This window comes from Oncorhynchus masou, chromosome 24 (genome assembly GCF_036934945.1).
Source record: "Oncorhynchus masou masou isolate Uvic2021 chromosome 24, UVic_Omas_1.1, whole genome shotgun sequence".
In the NCBI taxonomy this organism is placed as follows: Eukaryota; Metazoa; Chordata; class Actinopteri; order Salmoniformes; family Salmonidae; genus Oncorhynchus; species Oncorhynchus masou.
This window is the reverse complement of record NC_088235.1, coordinates 48508253-48523023: the sequence shown is the minus strand read 5'-3', so window position 1 is coordinate 48523023 and position 14771 is coordinate 48508253. Positions and strand designations below refer to the sequence as shown.

The 14771-nt window shown below is 42.5% G+C and overlaps 1 protein-coding gene across 23 annotated transcripts in view; it reads right to left on the bottom strand.

Moving 5' to 3' along the window:
* The window catches only part of LOC135512283 (ankyrin-3-like), a 153502-nt gene that overhangs the window by 39289 nt on the left and 99442 nt on the right, over positions 1 to 14771 (bottom strand). For 18 of the 23 annotated variants that reach the window (XM_064934143.1, XM_064934152.1, XM_064934140.1 and 15 more), the window contains 8 exons: positions 9862 to 9964; positions 8881 to 8931; positions 8247 to 8353; positions 6145 to 6369; positions 5760 to 5914; positions 3884 to 4095; positions 3411 to 3618; positions 3122 to 3218 (listed from right to left, as the gene is read on the bottom strand). In XM_064934143.1, the coding sequence (XP_064790215.1) occupies positions 3122 to 3218; positions 3411 to 3618; positions 3884 to 4095; positions 5760 to 5914; positions 6145 to 6369; positions 8247 to 8353; positions 8881 to 8931; positions 9862 to 9964 (1158 nt within the window). The remainder of the gene's footprint in view (positions 1 to 3121; positions 3219 to 3410; positions 3619 to 3883; positions 4096 to 5759; positions 5915 to 6144; positions 6370 to 8246; positions 8354 to 8880; positions 8932 to 9861; positions 9965 to 14771) is intronic. The other 5 variants (XM_064934153.1, XM_064934135.1, XM_064934137.1 and 2 more) reach the window with 2 other exon arrangements.

Sequence of the window (14771 nt, the reverse complement as noted above, 5' to 3'; positions counted from 1 at the left end):
TGTCCACGACCATTCTCTTGCCTACCCCTTTGGATTAATAAACGTTATAGGACCTCAATCATCTGCCTCCTGTGTCTGCATTTGGGTCTCGCCATGTGCAGTGATAATGTTTACCGTCCTTTTTTAAAAGAGCCATTCCTCTGGAATCCCTACAATCACTGCAGTGAGTGCAACTTTAATCACATCAATCAGTAAATGCTGAGGGACAAACAAGGGGAAACATTGAAATAGTCCAAATAGCTTTCTCTCCCTGTGTCTTCTTATGGCGTTTGCATATTAGGTTCGGGTTTGCTCCTAGCAGAACTCAGCTAGGTGACGTGAAAGTCTGTGCCTTCCTTCTACTCATCATGTTGCTCATTCTCTCCTCTTCCTTCAGACGACATCCTGTCTAGTTACGTCTGATTGTCCAACAACCTGCCCACCCCACCTCATCCCTCCTATGTCTGACCACTGGCTGCTTTCCCTCCGACTTCAAGACAGCCAGTTGGACCCCTTCTCAAACAGGTATCCTTTTCTATCCATCCATGTTTGGTTTTGATTTGGAGGGTGGTAGCATCTAACAGTTGGATTTCATTATTTCCTGGCCACCGCTCGGTGATGCAAACAACGCATTTCTTTTCAGAACCGTCTACGGATATACCCTCCGTGGTAAAAGTGTAGCAAAACAGGCACAGACACAGGTCGGTAAATTAGTCACGGTGGGTTTGTACAAAAGGTTGCTTCTCTCGAGCTGTTCTCAGTCTACACTGTTAAAATGAAATGGTTTGAAACACATCTTGAGATGGTTTGAAACATTACATGCTGTGTTGTATCACTACTTAATCAAGGGACTGGGAGCATTACTGGAAAATATTGATTTTGGTGTTTCGAGTTCTGCTTAGTGCAGAATAGTGGTCTTCAAGGATCCACCTGTACCGGAATACCTGAGACCCAAAAGATTGAGCTACTGTATCCCAGAGTATGTGAGTGTACTACGGCCTCCAAGGACTGGATGTTCGACATGTCAGAGAATCATGTTTGTTCTACATAACATATTTCTATCTGAATGTTCCAAAACATTGTGTTCACCTGCAACCTTCTACTCCTGGGTCTCCTCCTCTTTCACTCTGCTCCTGTTCTCCAGTATCTAGGGGTTCTGCCATGCCCTGAGCAGCCTGCCGTATACCTTCCCCACACCTTGACCCACCTGATGTCCTCCATGACCACCCACCCTTCATGATGCCTCTTTCCTTACATCATCTACAGCAGTGGTCACCGACCTTTTCTGAGTCAAGATCACTTTGCTACTCAAATTGCAAGATCTACAACTCAGATTTTTGTTAAACATGACTTAAACGTAAGCCTATACAACATTAACCAATTAAAACAGTTATGTCGCAATGAGGTTTGTGCAGTAGGCTATAAGCCCAATATATTAGTCCATGCCAATGTTGTTCTTCTCAGACCATTTTCAAATTATATTTTACTATTATAGGTATATGATCACACTGGTAATTGATCATTTGTTGTATTACTTTTCATGCACAGCTTAATAATGAGCTTTTTTTTACTGGACTGATGGCCTGCATCTGATAGTCAGTCTGAGGGGAGGGAGCAGCGGTGGGGCTGCCTTTCACCCGACTCACCGTCCCTCTGCTGAGAAAAGGGGACACAGTCTTCCAGCTGATGGCGAAACTGAAGTCGCACTGTATTTTTGCCTCATGCACCAATTCATGTTACTCCTATGACCAGAGAAAGTTCAATATTCCTTGATATGTACACCTTTACTTAACTAGGCAAGTCAGTTAAGAACAAATTCTTATTTTCAATGACGGCCTAGGAACAGTGGGTTAACTGCCTGTTCCGGGGCAGAACGACAGATTTGTACTTTGTCAGCTCGGGGGTTTGAACTTGCAACCTCCTGGTTACTAGTCCCAACGCTCTAACCACTAGGCTACCCTGCCACCCCAAGGACAAAAAAAAAGGACAAGCCACTAATAACAACGCTACTTTGCTATACTCATTCATTGCAGTGGCAGTGCTGGTAGTAGCGAGAATGCAACTAGGGAGAATGCACATTTATGGCTTATAAAAGTGTTGACAGTGCCGAATAACAACTTAAACATGAAGTTACTCATAAAAACATCCAGCTCTTTGCTGTATTTGTTGAGTTTCTCTAGTCATGGTTTTAAAAGTTTTGTAATCTCAAATAATAAACTTCGCTGTGCGTTCAAGGCTTCTCTTTACAGTCTATAGATCATGAAAACTGTGTAGACATGGCGATCGAAGCTACTTGACTGGCCAGCTTTAGGCCTATAGGTGCACTTGATTTGCTCTCTGGGTCTGCCGGGTAGGCGGAGTTCTACCTTTAGACACATGAAAAATGGGAACACTTTGCCTTTCCGGAATCAAATGTACCACCTGCCAACAGCGCAAAACAAGTAGGAATGCAAGGCTTTATCGTAGTTTTTTTACATAAATGTTTTTACATAAATGTCAATCAGGAATGCCTTGGTTACGACTGACCTAAAACTACTGTTATTGTCAAATTGTTCAATCTAATCTGCTAAGAAACTGTGCTTGTCATATCATCCTGGGCACAGTGAGATACACATCGAAACTACATACACTAGCACTGCAAACACTCAGTCTCTCTCTTCTGAGACTGAGTGCCTGTTGAAGGAAAGTGACAGGCAGAACCACCCGTAGCACCCACCTCCTCTTTATCCTACACGCTAGAACAGAGATACAAATACAAATCCTCCACAACCTACTTCTGCCAAGACTCTGAGGGTCCCCCTCTCTCCTACTATGTACTTTACTTGTCATTCATACTTCTGTTTTCTCAACTAAATTGTATTTTATTGTTTATGTGTTGATGTTAACCTATACTCGTATTTCAGTCTATAATTTCCACGTGGGTATATCAAATGGCACATTTGGCTGTTAATGATCTCCAAAATCCGAAGCATTAGCTCATCACACCATTGATATAGCAATGGGCGTTAACAGCTAATTGAATTCCCCCACCTTGACAGCAGAGAGAACATTTTGTTTTTAGAGTTCATTTCCTTTTTCCATGGGGCGTTGAGAAAATGTTGCAGTTAACTGGTTGTGAGCATATGAGAGAGCATGGCCTTACCTGGCCGACACATTTGTTGTGAAGGAAACACAGTCTGTGACAAAGGACAGGGGAGTGGTCCCTGTGATGTCCTCCCACTGGGCAGGAGATGTTCCACCTGGATGGAAAACCACGAGAAAAGACAAATCCCCATCCCCGGTTAACCTTTCATCCACCTACTGCAAATCCTGTCCTTCCACCCTGTCCTCCAAGTAGGAGTGAACCTTGTTATCATTGAAGGTCTGAATCAATTTCAATAGAGGTATGTTCTCAGCCACAGAGGTTGTTCAGAACATCCTGATGGACTTGCCTGTGATGCTGCAGAGGAGGCGCAGGCAGGGGGTGGAGTCCCCCCTGTGTCCACTGGGGTGGCCTTCTGCAGATCGGGGTGGAACAGGGATCGTCATGGTAATGGGCTTGTGGAACTTCCTCCTCCTGGGCTCCACGGTAACTATAGGGCTAAAAGTGGCCCTGTTGCCGAGAAGATTCCTCACCATGTCGTCTGGGACGGGCTGAGCCTGCAGGGAGGGGGAGGACGGATGAAAGAGGTGAATCAATGTTCTCTCATTTGTTCACATTAGCATAACACATGACAAAAGCCATTATCTTTTAAAAAGTGATGTTAAAATAAATATCAAATTGGATGAAGGTAGCCAACTCATCATCAATCAAAACAATGCTCTTAGCTCAAAAGTTGGGAAATTAGACTCAAAGCTTAGAGCAAAACAGAGACTAGTGGAGATCCTAAACAATACAGCTAACTGATTGACTTGGCTTTCAGACCTGCAGGCCAACGCGTATCTTTTTGGTGAGCGCCCCCTGTGGGAACGAAGCCTGGACCATGGGCACTGTCTGGCTGGTCAGCGTTCCACCCTCTGGACCCATGTGGTTACTCTCCTGCTTGATCCTGGACACCACCGCAAAGTACTGGGGGAAGTCCCTGGTGATGATCCGACAAATACGCTTCTTCTCCAGCTCAGCATTGCTGTCCAGTTCTGTTGGAGAACACATTAACAAATATAGATGGATAAAGGATATTCAATATCCTCTTATGCAAGGGGGCAGTATTTTCACGTCCGGATGAAAAGCATGCCCAAAGTAAACTGCCTGTTACTCAGGCCCAGAAGCTAGAATATACATTAGAAAACACCCTAAAGGTTCCAAAACTGTTAAAATAATGTCTGTGAGTATAGCAAAAACCTGAGAAAAATCCAACCAGGAAGTGGGAAATCTGAGGTTTGTAGTTTTTCAAGTGATTGCCTATCCAATCAATATCTTGTGTAAATGGGGTCAGACTGCACTTCCTAAGACTTCCAGTAGATGTCAACAGTCTTTAGAAAGTTGTTTCAGGCTTCTATTGTGAAAGGGGAGCGAATAAGAGCTGTTTCAACAATTGGTCAGGCTGAAATAATTTAGTTTAGTCTTGCGCGTGGCCATGAGCGCGAAGGTCATTCCCTAGCCTTTCTAATGACAACAGAATTGTCCGGTTGGAATATTATTGAAGATTTATGATAAAAACATCCTAAAGATTGATTATTTACATCGTTTAACATGTTTCTACGAACTTTTCGCTTGGACTTAGTGCCCGCGCTTTGTGCATTTGGATTAGTGAACTAAATGCGCAAACAAAAAGGAGGTATTTGGACATAAATGGACTTTATCGAACAAAACGAACATTTATTGTGGAACTGGGATTCCTGGGAGTTCATTCTGATGAAGATCATCAAAGGTAAGTGAATATTTATAACGCTATTTCTGACTTTTGTTGACTCCACAACTTGGCGGGTATCTGTATGGCTTGTTTTTGTGGCTGAGCGCTGTACTCAGATTATCGAATGGTGTGCTTTCGCCGTAAAGCTTTTTTGAAATCTGACACAGTGGTTTCAGTTTATCTCTAATCCTATGTATAACACTTGTATCTTCCATCAAAAATGATGATGAGTATTTCTGTAAATTGATGTGGCTCTCTGCAAATTCGCCAGATGTTTTGGAGGCAAAACATTACTGAATATAACGTAATGTAAATTATAATGTAAACGGAGATTTTTGGATATGAATATGAACTTTATCGAACAAAACCTACATGTATTGTGTAACATGAAGTCCTATGAGTGCCATCTGATGAAGATCAAAGGTTAGTGATTAATTTGATCTATATTTCTGCTTTTTGTGACTCCTCTCTTTGGCTGGAAAATGGCTGTGTTTTTTGTGACTAGGCGCTGACCTAACAATCATAAGGCTTTCGCCGTAAAGCCTTTTTAAAATCAGACACTGTGGTTGGATTAACAAGAAGTTTATCTTTAAAATGGTGTGTAATACTTGAATGTGTGAGGAATTTGTTTGAATTTTGGCGCCCTGCAATTTCCCTGGCTGTTATCAAATTGATCCCGTTAACGGGATTTGAGCCAAAAGAAGATATGTTATGTATGTGGGAATGACGAAGGAATGTCAGAGAAGGTATTCAATTACATTAGTAATGTTGACCTGTAATAATAATAATACATTTGTGGTAAAGCTCTTTTCTCACAACCACTGTGCAATAAAACAAGTATATATATTAATAAAAACTATCCAAAACACAGAAAATAGAACACTGACCACAAACAAAGCTATTTACAGGTATTAATGCAGATGTCATGCTCTGTGTAACATACAGTACCTTCGTCCATCCCGTTCAGAATGTCTGTGATGTCACTTGGATGGCAGTCGTACTGGTGTTCCTTCCATGTGTCACCATTGTCGCTCCTGAGTACAATCAGCTCCCTCTCCTTCCCCCTCATGGAGCCAAAATGAGGAATCTCCACGATTACAGGGCTGGAATGGAACAGAACACCCAGAGATTGTTCAGAGCCCCCTTAGAGACAAAAAGGTGGATCTTTACATTCAAATAGCAAAAATGGTATAGAGCAATGTTTCTTAATCCCTTAAATGATCAACTCATCATCAAGCTTTGATATTTGAATCAGCTGTGTAGTGCTAAGGCAAAAACTAGAATGTGCAAAAAGGATTAAGAAACATTGCTATAGAGATAAGAGAAAACCTACCCCAGAAACTGGGCTCCTGCAGGACCGACCTCAACCAGCCTGCTGACCAGGCCCTCTCCCTCCACCATGGGCGGGGGGTAGGCCAGCTTGTGCCTCTTGGCCAGGCGGCAGGTGATGCGGGTGGGAGCCGTGCACTTCCGGGGCGGGATGATGATACGCATGCCGTTGCTTCGGCTTCCTCTCATGGACCCCCCACGAGCATCCACCATGAAGCTAACCAGGAATCTGAAGGTGTGCAGAAATACAAATATTAAACCAGGAAGGGTGAAGAAGGGAAAAGAGAGAGAGAGAAGCCATAACCACTGACACGTGAGACGGACGAATCCCATGCTGTGACCACCGTACACCCAAGCACTCCGAAAAGAGAGAGAGAATGGAAAGAAGATACGAGAGAAAGAGAGAGACAGACAGAGACAGAGGGAGAGGAGATGGTGCTTCGAGTTCTCAAACTTGGCAGGTCTCACCTCTGACACTTAACAATGTGACCTCAAGACACTGAAACTTTAAAGAACTCAAGAGGTGATGTAATAGGGAAAAGGTGAGTTTCCTGCCAAGATCCATTACTCTGAAGCAGTGATCTATATTAAACACCTTTACAAATGTTTCACCCCTGAGTAGAAACTCAATTAAATCACAAATGAATGTGGTAAATACGTGACGTGTTAACTTCTACCTAATAAATGCAGTTTTGGCATCCCATTAATTGTGGAAACTGTCACCAGCAGTATTAAGCTATTCGTAGAACGAACAAGGGTATGTTCAAATTGAAATGCCTCATATAGTATGCCAGAAGTTAAAGGTAGACTCAGTGAAATGACGTTGCCACGAGCAGCACCGCGGATATTGTGATGAGCGAGATGCCAGACCTCGCTCTCACACAGTCACACACAGTATCGGTGCATGTGCACGGGTTCCCTTCACGTTGTTCACAGCGTGGTAGCCAGGGGAACAGAACGGCTGAAAAGTCCAGCCTCGCACTTCAACGCTCTTAGTTGTTGTGGAATTTGATCCACCATGCTGTTTACTTTCTGCATCTATGTCATATCGCTATTTACCTAAAGCCATAAAACCTTACCCAATAAAGATACACTACATTTTCATTCGGCATGACTGATCTGAGACGGCTGAGTTGTTACATGTCTGAACTAAACCCATACACAATGTTCTGTATTTGACTGTCCACATAGGCTCTAATTACACATGCAGACAAAACTTTTTTTCCATTAATTTGTCTTTGTGTGCACTTTTGCAGACCTGCTCATAGATATTTTTGAGGGGCTTTATCCATATATGCACTGTGAGATGGCACCTTAGTGAGAAAATCGTAAACACATCACTCGCACTACAGCTACACAGTCTAGATGAGAGACCAGACCACACAGATGACACAAGCACAGAAACAAAAGAGGAATGAGGAAGTAGTGGAAACTGTGACATCACTGTGACATCATGGTGACATCACCAGACACAATCATCACCTGGAGTCATACTGAGGGAGCGGGGAGGACAAGCTGCAAAATAAAGACCAAAACAATGCAGGAGGCAAAAAACTCGATTTAGTAATACAGCACAATCAATTTAGTTTTTTTAGGGTCTGACGCATTTTTCCGTGTCAGTCAAAAAAATAATAAAAAGATGGTACAGAAATAATAGAGAGGGTCTGAAATACAGGAGATCTGGAAAAATGTAGGGCATTGAAATGGCCAGAAACCCCAGTACAATGAGACCTGACAAAGCACAAAATATCTTCCATCTGTACTCGGCCCAGGACATTGGACTCTCGAGCATTTCCAATAAGACTAAATCATGTAGTCTACAGCGCAAGTCCATTATCTACTGTATGTGAGGGTGACTTCCCTCAAACTATTCATCACCGCGGCTCAGCAAATTGAAATTACACAGGAGACTGCAGAAAGGGAAAAACTCCTAACAGTGTGTCACTGCAGACAACTGCTGGCTGGGTCTTTCTTGGACTGATAAAATGGAGTATGTAGAGTAACATTCTCCTGTGTCTGGATTAGCAGTAGCCCCTGTCTGACATGGCTAGAGCTACAGCAGCTGTGGCTTTGTGTCAGCCTGGCTGGGAGACGGCTGGTTCTTACCCTGAGTGAATGGGGCTGGACACAGTGTTGCTGTGGTCCATGGTGTCTGGGGTCCAGCTGTAGCGCCTCAGGCACTCTGCATCGTAGTCCCGGGTTACAGCCAGGTGCTGTGGAAGATGCAGGGGGAGGGTCAACAGGTGAGTTCGGGAGGAGACTTAATGGTTTGTGACCTAACCTGACGATGACCCTCACTGATCTGCAGACAGACATTAGAGGTGACACGTTTAAGGACCTTCTGCATTCCTAACACACAATAAGAGAATATGACCTCTTACCCCTACAGACAAGTGATCTAACAGGACACATACAGTGTCTCACTGAAACATGTTTCTGTCATCTAAAACATTCAATATCACCTCAATGAAACATGCTGAATATGATTAACCATTTGAACCACAAAAAGTGGCACACTTCCAACTGAAACAATCATTTGTTTGTATAAAAATGAAAGGAAAAAAATGGGAGTTTACAGTGACCAGATGTCGCATGGGGAAATAAATAACTATTTACCTCACTGAGATGAGGACCAATGAATGGAATGGGAATTTCAGAGCTCAAACAAACACGAATGGAGCCAGAGAGATGGTCATGGAGAGTGAGCAGAGCGAGGAGACCATCTATTGACATCATATACCTTATTGAGAGGGTCAACCAAGTAGGAAAGGTCTTTACAGACACTCTGAAGCTTTAGAGGAAAAAGAGGCAGATGAGAAATCACAAAGGGGACTCCTCTCGAGGAACAACAGTTGAAGAGGCTGGAGATTTTTTCTACCAGTCCCTAGTCATACAACAACTCATACAGTGAGAAGAGGCTTACAAGTGGCCTTTCCCACAAGATTTCTGCTTTAGCAAAGAGTGATACTATCACAAAGGCAACCTTATTCGTGATAAGTAGATGTGATAGTGCCACAAACATCACCAAATCCCAAGAATGATACATGTGATCATTTGAAACAGATCACCGACAGAGCATGACGTCTCAAGCCGTTGAAAAAGCACAGGACACATCTGTTTAATCAGTTTTAACAACCAAGTTGGAGGAAACTATTTTTGAACAATATGAGAGAAGATTTTACATGCGTTCTAAATACTGGCTGCCCTTTGACCCACATTTGTTTGTCGAACGTGATGTCAGTGAGGTTGCAAATATTGTTTACAGTACATCAGGTTAAAGTTCCTTTTTTAGATCCTGCATTGTGATCACCAAAACTTGTTTTAGGACAACCACTGCAGTGTGGATTTCCCAAGGCAGCTGTAAACCTTAAAGAGGCCACAGAGAAGTTTGAATAACATTACATTACATTACATTTAATAATAAGCTCTTACAGAAATTGCCCTCAGGACTGTAAGTGCCAAACATAAACGAAACTAACAAAAAAGCCCGAAATAGGCAATTGGAAATCAAATGTGACCATGGGGGAGGCCAAATCCATCACTGACCCCATCTCAGAGTTCACATTCAAAAAAGTATCGTGTCACGCAATGCCCTTGACAAAAACATAACAAGGAGAAGAGAGGGGGAAGAGAGCGACACCGAGAGTGTGACCACAGAAAGAGGATAGAGACAAGAACGGGGTAAAGGAAAAGGCGGTGTGAGGAAGTTAGGAGGACGTACTGTGTCCTTGGTCGGGGCGAGGATCTCCTCTATCGTCATGCTGTCCCGTGCGTAGGAGCTGCGGTTGAGGGTGTTGGACCTATCCGAACTGAAGGAGCGGAGGCTGGGGTGTTTAAATGTTACCACGCAACACAGCGGGTGACAATGAACATCAGGCCCAAACCAACAAAAAAAAAGCAAAAGTAAAAGAAAATACAAAAAAATCCATTACTACATGCAACCTCCAGGGAACTGAATGGCACTGTACAATGTACTGTATATAGTGGAGCAAGATTAGAGTCCCACAGTAGGGGATAGCTAGGTAGATAGGAGCTATTCAGAGATGGAAATGAGAGGGAGGTCAGTCAGTTTTTACTGAGAGAGAGAGAGAGGGAGTGAGAGAGACAGAAAGACAGAGGGAGAGAAGGAGAGAGATAAAGGAGTTGTATTTGTGTCTGTGTATCATGAACACTGACGTGAGGTCAAATACAGTCTGACTACTGTAGATGTTTCAGAGAGGACACTGGGTGGAGAATCAATTTCATCTACTAACCAACAAAGAATGTTGTTAACTACACTACATAGAGTACGGACCTAACGTTGAGGAATTCCATTCCGTCACTAAAACATCGGGATTCTTTATGTTTATTAAATAAATATTTAGTTAGAACGGTTCCTAAAAATAATCTTAAACTACTTTGAAGTGTCCTCATTTGTATTCAGTTAAAATAATGTAGCTAATTCAATTAAACATTTGTTGTACGGTGGGCAAAGTTCTGTGTCTTTCATTTCTCAGATGACTTGGATGTGTGTTAGTTTGGGTGCTACAGAGGTGATGGTCCTCTCAGTCTTGCTCGCTGTGTTTTTGATGTTTGCCTGGTGTTGCAGATGAAGACACACTGACTGAATGCAATAGGCTGCTCCCCTTTGTGAGAAAAAGCCAATCTTCTTACTTGTCTGTTTTAATCAGTGCAGCCCTACACTGTTTGTGAGTATACACACACACTTCTAGAGCTGTCTTCTCAGAAGAAGTGTGTGTATAACCTAGTCAAAAGTGTAGGGCTGCACTGTATTGTGTATGGGTGTGTGTGCCCGTGTGTTTGTGTGCGTAGAGAGGGAGAGAAAAACTGCAGAGTGTTTGATTGGGCATGCTATTCAGCACAGAGAGAAGTCCTTTATTCAGCACTGCAGCTGAAGTTTCTAAGCAACTCCACTGCCTGAATGGACTGGCATCACAAATCTGCTTTGCCTACTCCAGTGTTTCCCAAACTAGGGGTCACGGCCTCATGTGGGGGTCGCCTGATTCGAAAACGGGGTCGCGAGGTAAACTCAAGTTTTTTTGGGGTGCTTAGTTCATAGAGCCTAACCGTTACGTCAGTAACCTCTGGTAGCAGCTATACGCGGTTGTAATAAACAGAGAGGTTTCTGTTTGTTGACTAAATAGAACAGAGTGGACAATACTAGACACTAAATCAAACTGGGGGGAAAACAACATTATCAATGGACTTCCCAGTACCTTTCTGATGCATTTCAGTCACTTCAACCCACACTTCTTTAAGATACTGGCCTGAGACTGATTTGTAACAGAATGTCAAAGCCTTAATTAAAAAACAAATTGCTGGCCGTTGATTACATCACTTTCTTTACAAGGTGGGGTCACACTTTTTTTTTAATTTATTTTTTATTAAACTGGGGTCGCAGGCCAGAAACGTTTGGGAACCCCTGGTCTACTCTCTCTGTGGTGCTGCCTGTGTTTCCTCTTCACAGCTTTCCTTCCTCTCTCTTTCCTCCATTCCCCCAATCTTTCTCTCGCCAATTCAATTCCATTTTGTTTTATTTGTACAGAGTTGTTTACAATGACATTTTTCACTTAGTGGAAGCCTTCTCCCTTCCTTTATTTTACTCCCTCACTTTCTCCTTCCGGCTTCTTTATGCACCATTTCATGCCTCTGAGTGGCCTTGATCAATCTGCCTCTGTCCCTCACCCCTTCCCTCGTTGCTATTCTGAACACTGCATTGCACATTTCTCTCACTGCTTTCTGCTTTCTCTCATCCTCTCGTTTTCACTCTCACTCTCTCTCCACATTTTAAGATGAGGCCGTGTTATTTGATCATGAAAGAAAGTGAATATTTGCTTATCTAAGTCAGCTCAACGACTTGGTTGTGCGGATCATTGCTATCGTTGCTTGATCATCATTACTCTGTCATTCATTATATAGTTCCAAGGCAAAATATGTATCTGTGTTTGTGTGTGAGTTTGTGTGTGTGTGCCTGCTATTGGTATGGTATTCGTCAGATAGGTCAATGTAGGATTTTTAGATAACAAGCCATTCTTTGGCCTTGAGGTTTCCATCTCTGCATTCTAGAGTAGGTCATTTTAAAGCAATAGGTCATTTTTTTAGGATTAAAATATCTCCAATTGATTGAAAATTGACTGAAACATACTGATCCCTGGAAGTTACAAAAAGTGGCACCTTAAAAATAAATCTAAAGGGTAGTTACATGTCACCTCAAACCACACCACTATACAAAAAGTTGGGTTAATAAACTTAAACAATGCAATTATTAGGTCACAACATATAATTGTCGTTTTCATTTTCTCATGTCTACTCTATTCATAACGTGTGTTAAATATGGTTTATTTATTTGCAAATGATGAGGGGCTTCTATATACTGATGAGAAAATAAGGTGAACGTGTCAACGGAAAATATTAGTGAGCTCAAAATATGTTTTCCAAATAATAAGTCACTAATAAACTGTGTAAATATACCACACAAAGAATGACAATGGTTCATGAAGTCACAATGAGGATGGGTCAGGGGAGAGAAATGTGTTTTGTGAAATGTGCTCTCTGCTCTTACCTGATCCTAGGGCTAGAGTGAGAAACAGACAGAGTGCAAGAAAGAAAAAAGGAAAAGAAATGTAGAGTGGTGAAAAGCAAAGCATTTTAAAACGTCAAAGCAGAGGTGCTGTGTTTTTATTTTCATGTGACATCGATGCTCTGCTTTTGCATGGGGCATGCTCCAATCCTGGGCTCATAGACTCTCTCTGTGTGTGTGTGTGTGTATGTGTGTGTGTGTGTGTGTGTGCGTGCGTGTGTGTGTGTGTGTGTGTGTGTGTGTGTGTGTGTGTGTGTGTGTGTGTGTGTGTGTGTGTGTGTGTGTGTGTGTGTGTGTGTGTGTGTGTGTGTGTGTGTGTGTGTGTGTGTGTGTGTGTGTGTGTGTGTGTGTGTGTGTGTGCCGACGTCATAAACAGAAAGGTAAGGGGAAAATAAAGCAGCTGCTCAGCACAGTACATTAATCAATCCATACAATAACTGACTGAAATAATAAAGCATAACATATCCAGCATGGCAAAGTCATGCCAGGAATATCTTTTCACCACACATATTCAACCGGTTTACTCTGCAATTAAAATAACAGAAGAATGATAGAGGTTTCTCATAGCACAATATACAGGATAGTAAATGGTGGCATAGTTTATACACTAGATGCAATACCTTATGAGAGAAAGCACTTGATTTGAACAGTCATCACTGTAACCTTTGAACTTTCGAACGCTTCTCTAGAGACTATAAAAATGACACAGCCCAATTCAAACCCCTTGCCTTGATTGATCATACAAGGAAGAGCTGAAGTGAGGTCACGCCTCATATTGACTTTGTGACATGATGTGATAAGCATGATAAAAATTTGACATCATCCATTATTGCTTAAAAGCTGATTGAACACTTATTTCATGATGAGTCAAACAGTGGTTCTGTTTTCTGGGCTGTTTTGTTCCACAGTGTGCTGCTTCCTGACAGGCTGGCACTGTTGTTGTTTTTAGTCAGTCAAGCATCACTATGCATTTGCCAGCTGTCAGGGGCACCACAATAGATGGCCAATGATGAGCTGTGGGATACACAATACTCATCTAATGTGGTGATGTATCTTCAGCCAAACTTGCCAGTTTTCTGCTGGGCACTCAACTCTTAGCCTACAGCTAGTTATCCTCTCTTTGAATACTGTACTGGGAAATAATGTATACATATTTGACCAAAGGCAGAATGTACAGCGCATTTGGAAAGTATTCAGACCCCTTGACTTTTTCCACATTTTGTTACGTTACAGCCTTATTTTAAAAAGGGTTAAATAAATACAAATCCTCATCAATCTACACACAATACCCCATAATGACAAAGAGAAAATGTATTACCTTATTTACATAAGTATTCAGACCCTTTGCTATGAGACTCAAAATTGAGCTCAGGTGTGCATGCTGTTTCCATTGATCACCCTTGAGATGTTACTACAACTTGATTGGTGTACACCTGTGGTAAATTCAATTTATTGGACATGATTTTGAAAGGTTCACACCTGTCTATATAAAAGTCACACAGTTGACAGTGCATGTCAGAGCAAAAACGAAGCCATGAGGTCGAAGCAATTGTCTGTAGAGCTCCGAGACACAATTGGGTCAAGGCACAGATCTGGGAAGGGTACCAAAACATTTCTGCAGCATTGAAGGTCCCAAAGAACACAGTGGCCTCCATCATTCTTAAATAGAAGAAGTTTGGAACCACCAAGACTCTCCCTAGAGCTGGCCGCCCGGCCAAACTGAGCAATCGAGGGAGAAGGGCCTTGGTCAGGGAGATGACCAAGAACCCAATGGTCACTCTTGACAGAGCTCCAGAGTTCCTCTGTGGAGATGGGAAAATCTTCCAGAAGGACAACCATCTCTGCAGCACTCCACCAATCAGGCCTATATGGTAGAGTGGCCAGATGGAAGCCCCTCCCCAGTAAAAGGCACATGACAGCCAGCTTGGAATTTGCAAAAGGGCACCTAAAGGATTCTCAGACCATAAGAAATAAGATTCTCTGGTCTGATGAAACCAAGATTGGACTCTTTGGCCTGAATGTCAAGCGTCATGTCTGGCGGAAACCTGGCA